Consider the following 17623-nt stretch of genomic DNA (forward strand, 5'->3'; position numbering starts at 1 on the left):
AAGTTGGGTTTCTAACCGGGCTATGGCTTGTGTGTTCGAGTTGAGCACTTGGCCGGTGGTTTGCATGAATGAATTTAGAGTGGTGGATGATTGGGTCAACATGTTGGTAGTTTGTGTAGAAGCTTTGATCATAGCTTCTAAACCCTTTTCTAAGACACTCAAACGTTTGTCATGATCGGAATTTGATTGATTTGTAGGCTGGTGAGGATGAGGATGTTGGTTTGGAAAAGGTGGGTTAGAAAAATTGTTCGGTGCGTTGAATGGGACAGTGTTTCCCCTAGGGAATTGTTGGTTTGACGCGGGAATAAAGTTTTGGTTTCCATGAGAATTTCCTTGGTTCCAAGCAAAATTGGGATGATTTCTCCAACCTGGATTGTAGGTTGGAGAAAATGGATCATTTCTAGGGCGCTGGAATGCAGCGTTCATCTGTTCTAAAGCATGGTTGTTTCCTAGAAGAGGACATTCCTCTGAAACGTGGGTAGGAGACTGACAGTTATGACATCCCGGGGCAGAAATATGATTGATTTGAGCCGGAGCTCGTTCCTTAACTTCTAAGGCTTCTAACCTCCGCATAATCGTCGCCATCTTTGCTTCAGACGCAATGTTTGACTCCAAGGAAAAACCACTAGACTTAGATTGGGAAACAGATGAAACCCTGTCATCACAGTTTTCCCACTGCATTGTTTTCTCGGATAGACTCTCTAGGAATTCCCAAGCTTCATCGGCGTTTTTTCTCATAAAATCTCCCTGACACATCGATTCTAAAGATGTTTTTGAAGAATAGTCCAATCCTTCATATATGACTTGGCACAATCGCCATTTTTCTAGACCGTGATGAGGACATTGGATTAAAAGATCTTTAAAACGGTCAAAGTATTTCCAGAATGGCTCTCCCGGGACAATTTTGAAATTCTGAATGCTGTTCCTAAGCTTTACCGTTTTGTGAATAGGGAAAAATTTCTTGAGAAAAACGGTGACAAATTCCTCCCAAGTTGAGATGGAATTTGTCGGTAAGCTATACAGCCATTTCTTAGCTTTGTCCTTTAGAGCAAATGGAATAAATCTAAGCTTAATCGCATCTTCGGTTAATTCTCTCATTTTTATCATAATACATACTTCCTCAAATTCCGAGATAAATATATATGCATCTTCTGTTTCATTACCTAGGAATTTGGGAAGCATGTTAATGAAATGCGGTCTAAGCTCGAAATTTGCTCCATTTACTTCGGGGAGTCTTATGCAAGATGGAATTACATTTCTGGTGGGGTAACACATATCCTGAAGAACTGGTTGATTTGCCATTTCTTGGATTGGTTCAACACAGATTAAGCGATGAAAATTATCCCGAACCCAAATTTGCATACACCAAAACAATTTTTTTTTTAAGGAAAGAAAGAAAATTAGTTTTTTTTTTTAAGGAAAGAAAGAAAATTATTTTTTTTTAAAGGAAGGAAAGAAAGAAAATTAGTTTTTTTTAAATGAGAAGATAAAGAAAAAGAAAAATCCTAACTAAAACAAATCAAGGCAATCACTTTTCAATCAACTCTAACTCTAGGGTTTAGCCTAACTCCACTAGACCAGCTCCTAACCAAAAAATTCCTACTGTGAAAAGATCAAAGTTTTACCCAGATAGTTAGCCAGGTAAGGATAGTACTAGAGGGTGATAAAAGATCAATTAAGTACCTCTTTCCTTGCGGAGCGCTTTACGCAACCCCTAAACCTTGCCTTAGACACCAACTATTCTAAAAAAACTTAAACCGGTTCACTTAAGGATTTCTTGTTCCTTATTGAGCTCGAATCCTTAGGGGCCAACGTCTAATGAGTTTTAGAAGGCTTGGGCAGTGTAGTGAGGAATTAGTGATTTTTTTGGGCTAAGGAAAGGGTGATGAAATCCCTCACCTTATCTTGATTATGGGGTTTTGCCCTTAAAAATATTTTTAAGTGTGTGTCAAATCAAGATGCTCAAATCACTTGGTGAATTCCTACACTATATGAAATGCAACCCTATGAATTAAAAGCAACTAAAAAGGATGGAAAAGAAAAATCTTTTTTTTAATTAGGGTTAACAATCAAACAAATGAGAAGGGGGGATTTGTTTGAATTTATTATCTTGTTAGTAAATGTCAAAGTGGAGGATGAATTTTATTATGGTCAACAAAAAATAAAATCTCTTCTTTTTTTTTTTAAGTCCTAAACGACAAAGTATGATTTCCTCGCTAAAGATTCACAATCTGCGAGGAACCGTTTTCTCATCAAAAGAATCAATTAGCGAGGAAATAATAGTTTCCTCATTATTAGTTTGGCGGGAAAAAACAAAACCCACCAATTTCAATGGTGACAAATTTAAGGCTTCCTCGCGAAAATTTTTTGTTTTTACGAGGAACCATTTCCTCGTTAAAAAGAATCTATTAGAGAGGAAATTATAGTTTCCTCACTATTAATTTGGCGGAAAAATTTGCAACACCCACCAAATTCATTGATGACAAATTAAAGATTTCCTCGCTAAAATTTTTGTTTAACGAGGAACTGTTTCCTCGTTAAAAAAACCAATTAGCGAGGAAATAATAGTTTCCTCATTATTAGTTTGGCAGAAAAATATGCAAACCCCGTTAATTTCAATAGCAACAAATTTAAGGCTTCCTCGCTAAAAGTTTTTGTTTTACGAGGAACCGTTTTGTCGTCAAAAAGAACCTATTAGTGAGGAAATTATAGTTTCCTCATTATTAATTTGGCGCAAAAATGTGCAACACCCGTCAAATTCATTGACGACAAATTGATGGTTTCCTCACTAATATTTTTTGTTATACGAGGAACCATTTCCTCATTAAAAGAATCAATTAGCAAGGAAATAATAGTTTCCTCATTATTAGTTGGACGAAAAATATGCAAAACCTGCCAAATTCAATGGCGACAAATTTAAGGCTTCCTCGCTAAAAGATTTTGTTTTGCGAGAAATCATTTTCTTGTTAAAAAACCAATCAGTGAGGAAATAATAATATCCTCATTATTCGTTGGCGAAAATTTTGGTGGGAATTTGAGAAAAAAGTAGGCGGGTACTCAAAGAAAAGAGCAGGCCTCTAATATCAATGGCCTAACAAATTTCCATATACAAGTCAACAATCGTGGGCCAATTTAGATTTTTTTTGAACAAATGTCCAGCACGAGGTAAAGCTCCAGTATGGATAGAAATAAGGATTTTGTTTGTCTGGTTGATGGTTCATTTTTATAGGTTTTTGCACAATTCACATAAGATTAACAACCAATTAATATTTATTCAGGTTCAAAGGGATCCCAATTATAAAGGATTGCTCACAAATCTGATAAGATTTCCCCCCCATTTATTTTTACCCCCAAAAAAAGAGGGAAGACATAAAGCCCCGTTCTCTCTATTTCTCTCTCTCACACACACACACATCAAAACCCCCAAACTCGATGCGTCGATGATCCTTCCCTTTCTCCCCCCCAAATCAGACCTCGCTGCCGATGCCGGAGGTCGTCACAGCCGCTAGAGGTCGCCGCCTCCGTCAAAGGTCACTGTCGCCGTCAGGGCTCGTCAATCTTGCAATTTGCCGTCGGATCACCCTCAAAAAACCCTAATTGTTCCTCCCCAAATCGGACCCCGCCGCCTCTCCTGTCTCGTTTCAAAAATCCTAATACCATCATCAAAGAAATGTGCTTCCCCTTCAACCTTACCAAGCTTTGCCCTCAACTCTAGGTCCATCGTTTTCCCTAGAACTTCTGCGTTTAAAACCCAGGTAATTATACTTTAATATTTTCTCTAAGAAACAGTAGTCTGTCATTTGAGAACATTAGTAGAAAATCCTACATTCTATACGGAATATCCTAGACGGAAATTTTTCCGTCTAGTTTGCTATTAAACTAGATAGAAATTTTCGTCTAGGAAAAAATATCCTAGACGGAAATTTCCGTTACAATAGCATCTTAGACGGTTTTAGTGTTTTTATTTTTTATTTTTAAATGGGGCTAACATCCTAAACGGAAATTTCCATCAAGAATGTATCTTAGACAGAAATTTTCGTCTAAGATGGTGGGTCCCATAAGAGGGCGCGTTCCCCTTAAAAATTTTATTCACGAATTTCATTTCCCCGCCTAAATTCTCAATCTCCGGCTCAAACCCTATATAATTTCATTCCCAAATACTAATGATGATTGCCCTCTTCCTTCTATCTCAATCTCCGGCCACTTAAAAAGAGCAAAAAAGAAAGGAAAAGGAAAAAAAAACCCTGATCGACCTTTTGATTCTCCTCCAATGAGATCACAATGGAGAAGATGAAGAAAACGATCGAGGGTGGCGGCAGCGAGCTCTTTATCTGCTTCACCTCCCGCCCCTCCTCTTCCTCCTCCTCCTCCTCCTCCTCCGCCGTTGCCTCCACCATGCGCAATCCCTCGTCAAAGGCCAAATACTCCAAATCCGCCATCACCCCCTCTCGATTCCCCCGATCTAAAAACTCAAACCCCCGCCCGCCTAGAATTTTTCTCCCCCCTCTTTCCCCTCTTCGAAACCCTACACCATCCCCCTCTTCGTCCTCTCCTGCGATCATGTATGGCGTCGACGGGTCCCACCTTCGCCTCCAGCAGCCGGCGGTCGCCGATAGCCCTCAGAACCTCCGCCCCGTCCACAACCGCCTCTTCCCGATGCCCACCGCCGCCGAGGCCAACCTCTACACGTGCTTTCAGGCTCGATCCCTGCTGGCTGATCCCGACAAGCCCAAGGAGCCACAGGTAACTGATCTCTCGTCTCCAATCTCGATTCGGATTGTAGCATGATTAGGATTTAGTAGAAATTGCTTTACAATGGATACTTCAAACCGCTAAAAAAAATCCAAGAAACATTACCATCGATGGTCTTCAAAATGTATGCAAGTTTCTAGAACAGTGGATACATTCAAACCTGCAGTGGCAACTTCGAGGATGCATGTATCAATGTAGTGCACGCATTGCGCGTATTTTGCAGCACATAGCGAAGTGCGACAAAAATGACTGTCGTTGCATTACAGTGAAGAAATGGATGGGTCATTTCGCATCATGTTGCAGAAATTGCTTTGTTTGTGGTCCAATTTATGAGGCAGTTTTCAAGCCAATTTTTTGTAAAAGGAAATCGCCAGTTCTTTTTGATACTGAGACTGATGTTATGCGTCCTACTAAATTTCCAAGAGTTGATGATGGTGGACAATTAGTAGATGTGGTTAGAAGATATGTACATCAATTTCAGGATACTAATGAACAATCAACAGTTAATAATAACCAGCGACGAGGAAATTTGTATTCCGGTACTGAAGTTCCATTGGATCCTCAGATGTCACGTTTTGCTCCCTTTTCAAGCCAACTCACTTCGGAGCAGGTTACAGAAATGAACTGGATGCAGACTCAGGGTATTAATCAGGTTAGTTGATGATTCGCGTGAATTCTGAATTAATGAAAATTTCTTTTTGAGAATTTTGAAATTCTAACTATGTTTTGTTGATTTCTGTGCAGATGGAAGTATATAGAGTTGATGCAGTAGATGGCTCAAATCCTTTTTATAATAGCCATGATACCGATAATTACAGCCAACATGACCATGTTCAGTTATGAATACTTTAGTATTTGACCAAAGTGCATAGGTTAGTTCATGAATTCTTTTTGATTGAGAATGCCCAGGCTAAATATGGATTTGTTTAGAAGTTGTAATTTTACATTAACATTGTAATTCAGATAGTATCATAAACTCATAATTAAAGGTCAGATTTTTTGCAAAACATGTATGCATTAATTAAAATTTCTTTGGAGACATCTGAAGTTCTGACTATATTTGGTTAACTATTTCTCTGCAGAAGGAAACAAATGCAGCTATGTATGCGGATTTTTCTACAGATACGATTCCCTTCCCCAGTGAAAATTCAGTAGAGCTTTCGAATCCTTCTCACGAAAATCATGATACCCATGATTATTATCCTGCAATTGAGCCTGTTGATGTGGATGAGCAGACCTATGAATACTTGCTAGAGGAAATCAGAATATAGGAGACTTTAAAGTCATCCTTAGTATCAAACTCAGCCTCTGCTTTTTGATCAAATTGAACACGGGTCTTTTCTTCAAAGAAATTTTCCTTCATTGCCGCATCAGAAGGATTAATATCTTCAATCATTGAGCCTGCCAGTTCTTGGTTATCACTGCCATTTTGTACATGATCATCGGATAGTAAGTTGATTTCCATCCCAGTTATGTCGTTTTGACAGCTGCTATGCAAATAAACTCCTGACATGTGAGTATAATGATCCATTGCATCTTAATCTAGCTTGCCTCATCCATTTTATAAATTATTACAGAGAAGTGGAAGATTTTGCACGGAGACTGAATTCTGATTGGCCTGAAAGAATGCAAGAAATCCTATCTCTAGGCCAGGATATAAGGCTTGTTTCGAATTTGCTGAATGGGAATAGTTCCCTTAGAAGATACACAGGTTTGCCTTCTCTTCCATTCTCTGTCGTAGCATGCTGAAATTTATTGACAGCCTTTTGCATTACTTAACCTATGAGGTGATCATTTTTTCTCTTGTTATTCTTATGTAGCATATGCATCAGTTCTATTGGAATCTTTTAATATTCTTTATCTATCACATTCAGGATCTCGAACCAAATTGGCATTTGATGCATGATAGGCTTCAAGCTGTCAAAAGCATAGATGAGGTTCTTTCTTTTGAGATTCCTTTGCGCAACCACATATTGTTTGCATTTGTATGCTACTTGATATAAATATATGTCTGCGGTTAATTAATTGTACAATTCTTTTAACTCCGTAATACAGGTCATCCAGTTCCATGATTTCTACCTCTAGAAATGCTTAAAGGAATGCTTGTTTCTCTTGCTGCCGCAAGTTCTGAAGGTCAATTTTTTGTTATTGTTCTGAAGGTCAATTGATTGTACATTTCTGAAGCATTGAATGTTCTTGACTCTTGCAGTTCCGATTGTAAATAAACATATAAATAGAAAATTAGTTATTTATCTATGTTAACAATTTATGTATCGCTCTAGTGTTTTGGTGAATGTATTATTGGAATATAATTGAATTTGATATTGGAATAAAGAGTTGCAAGAACAGCTTCAAGAGACCCAACAACTTGTAGTAACTCAACAACAAAAGATCGATGCACAAAATGAGGTAATACAAAGATTGGAGGAGCAAGCTAAAAAGTTTGAGGAGTTTATGGCTAATTTTTCTAGGCAACATCCATCAGCTTAGTATTCTTAGTAAACTTAAACTTGGAGAAATGTTTCTTTGATCGTGTTGCATTTGTTATTGCTTTAGACTAGCATTGTTACTTATGATAGAAACTTGCTTGCTTTATTTATTTTAATTATTTTGATGTACTGTGGTGACAATTGATGACAATTATTTATATTTTGAGTGTTTTTCTCGTAATAGCATTATTATTGATGAAATAAAATTTCCTCATTATAAGTATACTACTTACGTCGTCAAAAGAATATTTCCTCGTTATAGAGTATACTGCTTACGTCGACAAAAACATATTTTCTCGCTATAGTGATACAACCTATAATGGCAAAAGTAATTTTCCTCGCTATAGACCATATAACCTATATCGACAAATGTAAATTTCCTCGTAATTGAATTTCTTTGGCGAGGAATATGGGGTACAAACTACAACGACAAATTTAAATTTTCTCATCTTTGAGTCCCTTTACTGAGAAACTGTTTTCACGAGAAAAAGATACATATAATGAAGAAAATCAATTTCCTCGTTAAAGATTTACCTTTGGTGAGGAACGGTTTCCTCGTTGAAAGATACTTACAACGACGAAAATAGTTTTTTTATTACTTTTATTATATATAAATTAAATATTATTCACGTATCATTAGCGAGGAAACTATAGTTTAGCGATGAAAAAGGTATGAGATTAGGTGAGGAAAAATATCGAGGCTAAAGAGTAACAACGAGAAAAGAATATATTCATCGCAATAAGGATTTCGCGGGAAATTATAATATTCATCGCAGAAACTTTTCTTGACCACCCTACCGCGAGGAAATGGTGACCAAAGTTTTTTCCTCGCCAATTTCTTGTTCCTTATTGAGCTCGAATCCTTAGGGGCCAACGTCTAATGAGTTTTAGAAGGCTTGGGTTTGTGAAGTGAGGAATTAGTGATTTGTGGGCTAAGGAAATGGTGATGAAATCCCTTACCTTATCTTGATTGGGGTTTTGCCCTTAAGAATGATTTAAGTGTGTGCCAAATCAAGTGCTACAATCACTTTGGTGAATTCCTACACTATATGAAATGCAACCCTAGAAATTAAAAGCGACTAAAAAGGATGGTAAAAAGAAAATCTTTATATATTTTTAATTATGGTAGGGTTAACAATCAAACAACTATGAGAAGGGGGAACATTGTTTGATTTTATTATCTTGTTAGTTAATGTCCAAGTGAAAGGTGGATTTTATTATGGTCAACAAAAATAAAATCTTTTTTTTTAAATCCTAATTGTTTCTAATTGTGAAGCTAGCTAAAGAGGGTGGAATTGAAAACTAGAAAGAAGACTTACCCGAAAGCAATGCTCCAAATTCTTGATCTTCAATCCAAGATTTTCAAGCTCCAAGCGGTTCCTTCACAAGAAAAATACACAAGTTAAAGAATCAAGTTAAAGAATCAAGTTAATAAGCAATAATAAAGAAATTACAAAAAAGAAATAAAAGAGAAAAGAAATACAAACCTTCAAATTGCTCTTCATCTCCATCCTCATCATTCCATAAAGAGGAGAAAGAACAAATTTAAAGAGGAAAAAATTATTTTTATTAATTGCAACTAAAGTTACAATTTTTGGAAGGCCTTCTCAATTAAGAGTAGCCCTCCTCTCCAAAAGGAGTTTACAAAATTTTCACCCTCTAACCCCTCACTCTCTACCCCTATTTATAGTAAACATCAGTGAATGAGAGCCATTGGATTCAAATCTTATCCAAAACCAACAAAAATCAGCCATTGGATTGTAACTGCCTGGACGTCCGTATCGATACCCGCATCGATAGGGGTATCGATGCGGGCATCGATACAGGCATTGATGCGGGCATCGATGCCCCCATCGATGCAGGCATCGATGCCTGCTCTTCTCCTGTTGCTGTCCGCAGAACTCTTGTATTTTGCTTTTGGGCTTGTGTCTTGGGCTTTGGCTTGGACTTTTGGGCTTGGCATTTTCTCTTGATTTTCCATTGGGCTTTGAATTATTTGAAAGAATTCCTTTGGCTTCATGGGCTTCATTTCTTCATTAAATCAAGGGGTTTTTGTTGAGATATTGGAGTTTGAGATTTATTCATCATTAACCTGTAATTAACAGATAAAAGCAATTATTAGTGATATATTTATTCATATAAAATAGATAATGAGGGTATAAAATTGCAATAAAATGTGATTATCAGTTAGAGTTGTGAAAAATTTTGTAACTCCATTTGGAGAGGAGGGCTACTCTTAATTGAGAAGGCCTTCCAAAAATTATAACTTCTTGTTGCAATTAAGTATAATAATTTTTTCTCCACTTTAAATTTTTCTTTTCTCCTCTTTGTTGAATGAGGAGGATGGAGATGAAGAGCAATTTGAAGGTTTGCATTTCTTTTTTTTATTTCTTTTTAGTAATTTCTTTATTATTGCTTATTAGTTAGATTTACATTCATGCTTGTAGTGTAGATTTATTTTCTTGTCTTTTTATTTCTTTTTGCACTTTATTTTGTAGAGTAGATTTATTTTCTTGCATTTAATTTTTACAATTATTTTGTAGTTTAGATTTTAATTCTTTGGTAGTTAGATTTATTTCTTGTTCATAGTTTAGATTTTTCTTTTCTTTTTAATTTTGTAATTAGTCTTCTTTTTCTTGTTTTTATTTCTTAAGATGTGAATTTAATTCTTGTAGGAATCTTAGAATTGTATGAAACTAGTCTAATTTCTTTTATATTGTATGAATTATTCTCTTGTACTTAAAATGTTCATGTTTAGGATAATCAACTAGAGAACTAATCGGTAGAAGAAGAATTTGATAATCTATGCTTATCTTAAATGGTTTGATAGGTTATGCTTATGAATTCTAGGATTACTATCTTATTGTTATTTTTATCAAGAATAGTAATTTTCACTTAGATGATGATTTGATAGGTTATACTTTCCTTAAATGGTTTGATAGTCTATGCTTAATAAATCTAAGTTGAAATATGATAAAAAGAGAATAGTTTGTATTTTATAATTGAGATTAGTTAGTGGATTAAATTCTAGATTTCTCATAGCTTAAATTGAAACCTCCATCTTGACTTTCTTGAATTTTCTTTTCATTTTTTATTTTATTTCTTGATTTTATTCATTCTTCTTTCTTGCCTTGTGATTTTATTTATTCTTTGATTCTTTCTTCTCTCCTCTAAAATTCAATTTTTCGTTACTTGCATATATTCACAACAATCACTCATCACAATCATACTTATTCTTTAATCCAATTTTTGTCACGCACACAACATAAGAACCTATTCTAATAATCTCTTAAAATCACCTTCCTCGTGGGATCGATAACTTTTTATACTATAACTTGATCAATTGTACACTTGCAATTTTGGTACATAATTATGCCGCATCAAGTTTTTGGTGCCGTTATCGGGGAAGATGCTAAAATAGGATTTTATTATTTTGGTTCTTTAACTTGTGTGTTTTTCTTGTGAAGGAACCGCTTGGAGCTTGAAAATCTTGGATTGAAGATCAAGAATTTGGAGCATTACTTTCGGGTAAGTCTTCTTTCTAGCGTTTTTAATTCCACCCTCTTTAGTTAGCTACACAATTAGAGACAATTAGGATTTTAAAAATATATATTTTTGTTGACCATAATAAAATCCATCTTTCACTTGAACATTAACTAACAAGATAATAAACTCAAACAATGTTCCCCCTTCTCATAGTTGTTTGATTTTTAACCCTAATAAAAAATATAAAGATTTTTTTTTATCATCCTTTTTAGTCGCTTTTAATTTCTAGGGTTGCATTTCATATAGTGTAGGAATTCACCAAAGTGATTGTAGCACTTGATTTGGCACACGCTTAAAACATTCTTAAGGGCAAAACCCCTAATCAAGATAAGGTAAGGGATTTCATCACCCTTTCCTTAGCCCACAATTCACTAATTCCTCACTTTACAAACCCAAGCCTTCTAAAACTCATTTGACGTTGTCCCCTAAGGACTCGAGCTCAATAAGGAACAAGAAATCCTTAAGTGAACCGGTTTAACTTTTCTCAGATTAGTTGGTGTCTAAGGTAAGGTTTATGGGTTGCGTAAAGCGCTCCGCAAGGAAAGAGGTACTTAATTGATCTCTGATCACCCTCTAGTACTATTCTTACCTGGCTAACTACCTGGGTAAAACTTTAATCTTTTCATTGTAGGAGTTTTTGGTTAGGAGATGGTCTAGTTGAGTTAGGCTAAACCCTAGAATTAGAGTGATTTAAAAGTGATTGCTTTGATTTATTTTAGTTAAGATTTTTCTTTATCCTTTTCTTCTCATAAAAAAACTAATTTTCTTTCTTTTCTTAAAAAGAAAAAAAAAATTGTTTTGGTGTATGCAAACTTGGGTTCGGGATAATTCTCATCGTTTAATTCGTGTTGAACCAATTCAAGAAATGGCAAATCAACCCGTTCTTCAGGATATGTGTTACCCCACCAGAAATGCAATTCCATCTTGCATAAGACTCCCCGAAGTAAATGGAGCAAATTTCAAGCTTAGAACGCATTATATAAACATGCTTCCTAAATTCCTTGGTAATGAAACAGAAGATGCATATATTTTTATCACGAAATTTGAGAAAGTATGTATTATGATTAAAATGAGAGAATTAACCGAAGATGCAATTAAGCTTAGATTTATTCCATTTGCTCTTAAGGACAAAGCTAAAAAAATGGTTGTACAGCTTACCGACAAATTCCATCTCAACTTAGGAGGAATTTGTCAACTTGGGAGGAATTTGTCAACTTGGGGAGAACGAGTCTTTACCAGTTATCATTTCTTCTGATTTGACTACCGGTCAAAAGGAAGCTCTCTTAGATGTTTTAAGAGAGAATAGGGAAGCCATTGGATGGACCATAGCTGATATCAAAGGGATTAGTCCAACCATTGTTCAACACCGAATCCATTTGATAGATGACGCCAAACCTACTAGAGATCCTCAACGTAGGTTAAACCCAGTGATGAAAGAAGCCGTGAGGAAATACATTCTGAAATGTCTCGATCATGGGATCATTTATCCCATTTCTGATAGTTCATGGGTGAGTCTGGTCTAAGTTGTTCCAAAGAAATCTGGGATCACTGTGATCCAAAATGAGGCTAATGAGCTAATTCCCACTCGGATCCAAACTGGATGGCGAGTTTGCATTGACTACCGAAAACTCAACTTAGCCACTCGGAAAGATCACTTCCCTCTTCCTTTCATTGACCAAATGTTAGAGCGTTTAGCAGGACACGAGTTCTATTGTTTCCTGGATGGATATTCAGGTTACAATCAAATCCCTATCGCTCCAGAAGATCAGGAGAAAACCACATTCACTTGCCCGTATGGAATATTCGCATACCGACGCATGCCTTTTGGGCTATGTAATGCACCTGCCACATTCCAACGTTGCATGATCAGTATTTTTTCTGACATGGTAGAGCAATTTCTCAAAATTTTCATGGACAACTTTTCCATTTTTGGTGACACATTTTTCCAATGTTTGCATCATCTTAAACTGGTCCTAGAACGGTGTAGGGAGAAAAATCTAACTCTCAATTAGGAGAAATGTCATTTTATGGTCAAACAAGGCATTGTCTTAGGACATGTAGTTTCCAATAGGGGAATCGAAGTGGACAAAGCTAAGGTAGATCTCATTTCCAATCTTCCTCCTCCCAAATCAGTTAAAGATGTCAGATCGTTTCTTGGTCATACTGGTTTTTACCGACGTTTCATCAAGGACTTTAGCAAAATTGCTAGACCCTTGACCAATCTCTTAGCCAATGATACATCCTTTTTTTTTCTCTCCCGACTGCCTCAAAGCTTTTGACTATCTGAAAAAGGAGCTAACCACAGCTCCTATCATTCATGCACCGGACTGGACCTTACCCTTCGAACTGATGTGTGATGCATCTGATTCTGCGATTGGAGATGTTTTAGGACAACAGTTTGATGGAAAACCGCATGTGATCTACTACGCCAGTAGGATTCTGAATGATGCCTAACAAAATTACTCTGTCACAGAAAAAGAGTTTTTAGCTGTAGTCTTTGCCTTAGAAAATTTCAGGTCCTACCTCATCGGTTCCTTAACCAAAGTTTTCATAGATCATGCCGCATTAAAGTATCTTTTGATCAAAAAGGATGCTAAAGCACGGATCATTTGATGGATTCTCCTACTTTAAGAATTTGACATTCAAATTCTTGACATAAGGGGAACAGAGAACCCCGTAGCAGATCACCTCTCTCGACTCCCAAATGCACCAACATCAACCGTCCCGATCAACGAACATTTTCCAGATGAACAACTCCTAGAAATCCAATCTGTTCCATGGTTCGTCGACATTGTGAACTACATAGTCATGAACCAGATCCTTTCTCATTGGTCCAAACAGGATAGATCTCATTTTCTCTCCCAAGTAAAATACTTTTACTGGGATGATCCATATCTGTTCAAATACTATCCTGATCAGATCTTTAGGAGGTGTGTTCCCACTGAAGAAACTAGGAGTGTTCTATCATTTTGTCATGTTAGGAGGTGTGTTCCCACTGAAGAAACTAGGAGTGTTCTATCATTTTGTCATGAGCAAGCATGTGGGGCCACTTTGGCCCAAGAAAAACAGCTGAAAAAAATTCTCCAATCTGGGCTATACTGGCCTACTCTTTTTAAGGATTCATTTGAGTTTTGCAAAACCTGTAACCGCTGTTAGCTTTTAGGAAAGGTCACTAGAAGAAATATGATGCCCCTACAACCCATCTTATCCGTTGAACTTTTTGATCTGTGGGTATCGATTTCATGGGACCATTTCCAAATTTCTTTGGAAATGTTTACATTCTAGTAGCCGTTGAATACATGTCAAAATGGGTTGAGGCGGTAGCTTGCAAAACTAATGACAACAAGGTCGTTGTCAAGTTTTTGAAAGAGAACATTTTTGCACGGTTTGGAGTACCCCGAGCGATCATTAGTGACAACGGTACACATTTCTGTAACCGTTCTTTTGAGGCTTTGATGAGGAAATATTCAATCACACACAAATTATCAACTCCTTATCACCCCCAAACCAGTGGACAAGTAGAGGTCACAAACTGGCAGATCAAACAAATCTTAGAAAAAACAGTTAATCATAACAGAAAATATTGGTCTGTAAAATTAAGTAATGCTCTGTAGGCATATAGAACAGCTTTCAATGCCAATTTAAGGATGTCACCATATAGACTGGTGTTTGGGAAAGCTTGTCACCTACTAGTGGAATTGGAGCATCGAGCAATGTGGGTAATAAAACAGTTAAATTTTGACTCAGACTCGGCAAGCAAGAACAGATTGCTCCAAATAAATAAGTTAGAAGAAATTAGAAATGATGCATACATAAACTCAAAAATTTACAAAGAGAAAACCAAGATTTTTCATGACAAATCAATTTTACGAAAAAATTTCTCTCCAGGACAAAAAGTTTAATTGTACAATTCAAAATTGCATCTTTTTCCTGAAAAATTGAGATCAAGATGGACAGGTCCATTTTTTGTCAAACAAGTTTTTTCGCATGGGGCTGTAGAGATAGAAAATCCTAAAAATGGTAACATTTTTAAAATAAATGGTTAACGTCTAAAACCATTTTTAGAATTTTCTATGCTCGAAGAGGAAGAGGTGTTGGTTCTTCATGAACCTTATTATCTGTAAAAAAAATAATAATAAAAAAATAAAAAAAAGTATAAAATAATAATAACAAAAATAATAATAAAATTTTTTTTAAAAAAAAAAATAATTATAATTTTTCTCTCTTATTTGATTTCTTCATCCTCATACTAACAGTAGTCTTACCTTAGATTTTTAATTAAAAATAATGAATTTTTTGCATGCTTAACTTAGAGTTAAAAATATTTTTTTCAAGTTATCTTGATTTACACATTTTTTCAGACTATATATACTTACACACATATATATTAAAAAAAACTAACCTTACAAAAAAAGAGTGCGAAAATGGGCACCAAAAAGAAAAAAAACTCTTAGATTCAAGGTGATTCTATCTTATAAAGCCTAAGTTAACTGAGTAATTAAGCCCAAGGAGTATTTTTATACTTAATGACCTAAGCCCAATTGGGTTGGGATTCATTGGCCCAAAACTCGTTAAATGGTCACTTAGAAATCCCGTTAAAATAGAAAACAATCACCAAGAATTAAAGAGTGAAGAAAAAAAATTATAGACATATAACACTAACCACTTTTTTATATATATTGTTGTTTTGTATATATGGTTTTGAAAAAAAAATTTGATCAAGAGACTTGAAAGTTATTTAAAACAAAGAGTTAGCATGTTCTTTTCAAAACTTTTAAATTAAATCTCTAATATTTGACTTGGTTTTGTATTGCTATAATGAAAAAGATTTTATAAAAGTGTTACATTGGAGTTATATATAAAAAAATTTTCTTGAATATTAACTAGCTTCAATTAGAATGTCTAAATATATCAAGAAAAATTAGATATTTACTAACTTATTTAACTTGGCAAGTTGACCGAATTTTGTGGGTATATTCACTGTAAAACCCTCACGAGACTCCAACTCGTCCACTAGGGTAACCTAGGGGTTTAAAGGCTTGTTGTATGCGCTAAATACAATCGCGTTTCTTGCGAAAGTGAGTTAGGTTTTCTTTCATTTTATTTTCTTTGCTAGAGGACTAAAAAAAGTTAAGGTGTGGGGGTATTTGATAATCACATTTTATTACAGTTTTATACCCTCATTATCTATTTTATATGAATAATCACATTTTATTACAGTTTTATACCCTCATTATCTATTTTATATGAATAAATATACCACTAATAATTATTTTTCCCTCATTATCTATTTTATATGAATAAATATACCACTAATAATTATTTTTATCTTTAATTACAGGTTAATAAGAATAAATCTCAAAACTCTCATCTCTCAACAACAAGCCCTTGATTTAATGGAGAAATGAAGCCCATGAAGCCAAATGAATTATTTTAAATATTTAATAAATAAAAGCCCAGTGGAAAATCAAGAGAAAATGCCAAAGTCCAAATGTTGAAGCCCAAAAGTATAAGTAAAGCCCAATATCCAAGCCCAAAATCCAATGGAAGAAAGAATCTGCGGACAACAACAGGAGAGAGGCTCAAATCGATGCCGGCATCGATGGGGGCATCGATGCCCGTATCGATGCCAGCATCGGTACCCCTATCGATGCTGGTATCGATACCACGGCATTCTGTTACAGATCTAAGGCTAAAATTTGTTAGTTTTGGATAAGATTTGAATCCAATGGCTCTCATTCACTAATATTTACTATAAATAGGGGTAGAAAGTGAGGGGTTAGATGTGTGAAAAATTTTGTAACTCCATTTAGAGAGGAGGGCTACTATTAATTGAGAAGGCCTTCCAAAAATTATAACTTCTTGTTGCAATTAATAATAATAATTTTTTCTCCACTTTAAAATTTTCTTTTCTCCTCTTTGTTTAATAATGAGGATGGATATGAAGAGTAAATTGAAGGTTTGCATTTCTTATTTCTTTTATTTCTTTTTAGTAATTTCTTTATTATTGCTTATTAGTTAGATTTACATTCATGCTTATAATGTAGATTTATTTTCTTGTCTTTTTATTTCTTTTTGCACTTTATTTTGTAGAGTAGATTTATTTTCTTGCATTTAATTTTTGTAATTTATTTTGTAGTTTAGATTTTAATTCTTTGTAGTTAGATTTATTTCTTGTTCATAGTTTAGATTTTTCTTTTCTTTTTCTTTTTGTAATTAGTTATTTTTCTTCTTGCTTTTATTTCTTAAGATGTGAAATTAATTCTTGTAGGAATCTTAGAATTGTATGAAACTAGTCTAATTTCTTTTATATTATGTGAATTATTCTCTTTCACTTAAAATATTCATGTTTAGGATAATCAACTAGAGAACTAATCGGTAGAAGAAGAATTTGATAATTTATGCTTATCTTAAATGGTTTGATAGGTTATGCTTATGAATTCTAGGATTAATATCTTGTTGTTATTTTTATCATGAATAGTAATTTTAACTTAGATGATAATTTGATAGGTTATACTTTCCTTAAATTGTTTGATAGTCTATGCTTAATAAATCTAAGTTAAAATATAATAAAAAGAGAATAGTTTGTATTTTGTAATTGAGATTAGTTAGTGGATTAAATTCTAGATTTCTCATATCTTAAATTGAAACCTCCATCTTGACTTTCTTGAATTTTATTTTTATTTTTGATTTTATTTCTTGATTTTATTCATTCTTCTTTCTTGCCTTGTGATTTCATTTATTCTTTGATTCTTTCTTCTCTCCTCTAAAATTCAATTTTTTGTTACTTGCATATATTCACAACAATCACTCATCACAATCACACTTATTCTTTA

The 17623-nt window shown here is 34.8% G+C and overlaps 1 protein-coding gene and 1 long non-coding RNA gene across 2 annotated transcripts; both read left to right on the forward strand.

The window, feature by feature from the left end:
• On the forward strand, nucleotides 4561-5595 carry LOC109846250. Its single transcript, XM_020415473.1, has 3 exons — nucleotides 4561-4743; nucleotides 4793-5404; nucleotides 5497-5595. The coding sequence occupies exons 1-3, from the start codon at nucleotides 4561-4563 to the stop codon at nucleotides 5593-5595; spliced, it is 894 nt and encodes a 297-aa protein (XP_020271062.1).
• Nucleotides 6014-6989, forward strand: LOC109845079. The gene is made up of 4 exons (XR_002248216.1): nucleotides 6014-6201; nucleotides 6330-6463; nucleotides 6627-6689; nucleotides 6808-6989. It is a non-coding gene; the product is annotated as an uncharacterized LOC109845079 (long non-coding RNA).

Source organism: Asparagus officinalis, chromosome 6, assembly GCF_001876935.1.
Source record: "Asparagus officinalis chromosome 6, Aspof.V1, whole genome shotgun sequence".
In the NCBI taxonomy this organism is placed as follows: Eukaryota; Viridiplantae; Streptophyta; class Magnoliopsida; order Asparagales; family Asparagaceae; genus Asparagus; species Asparagus officinalis.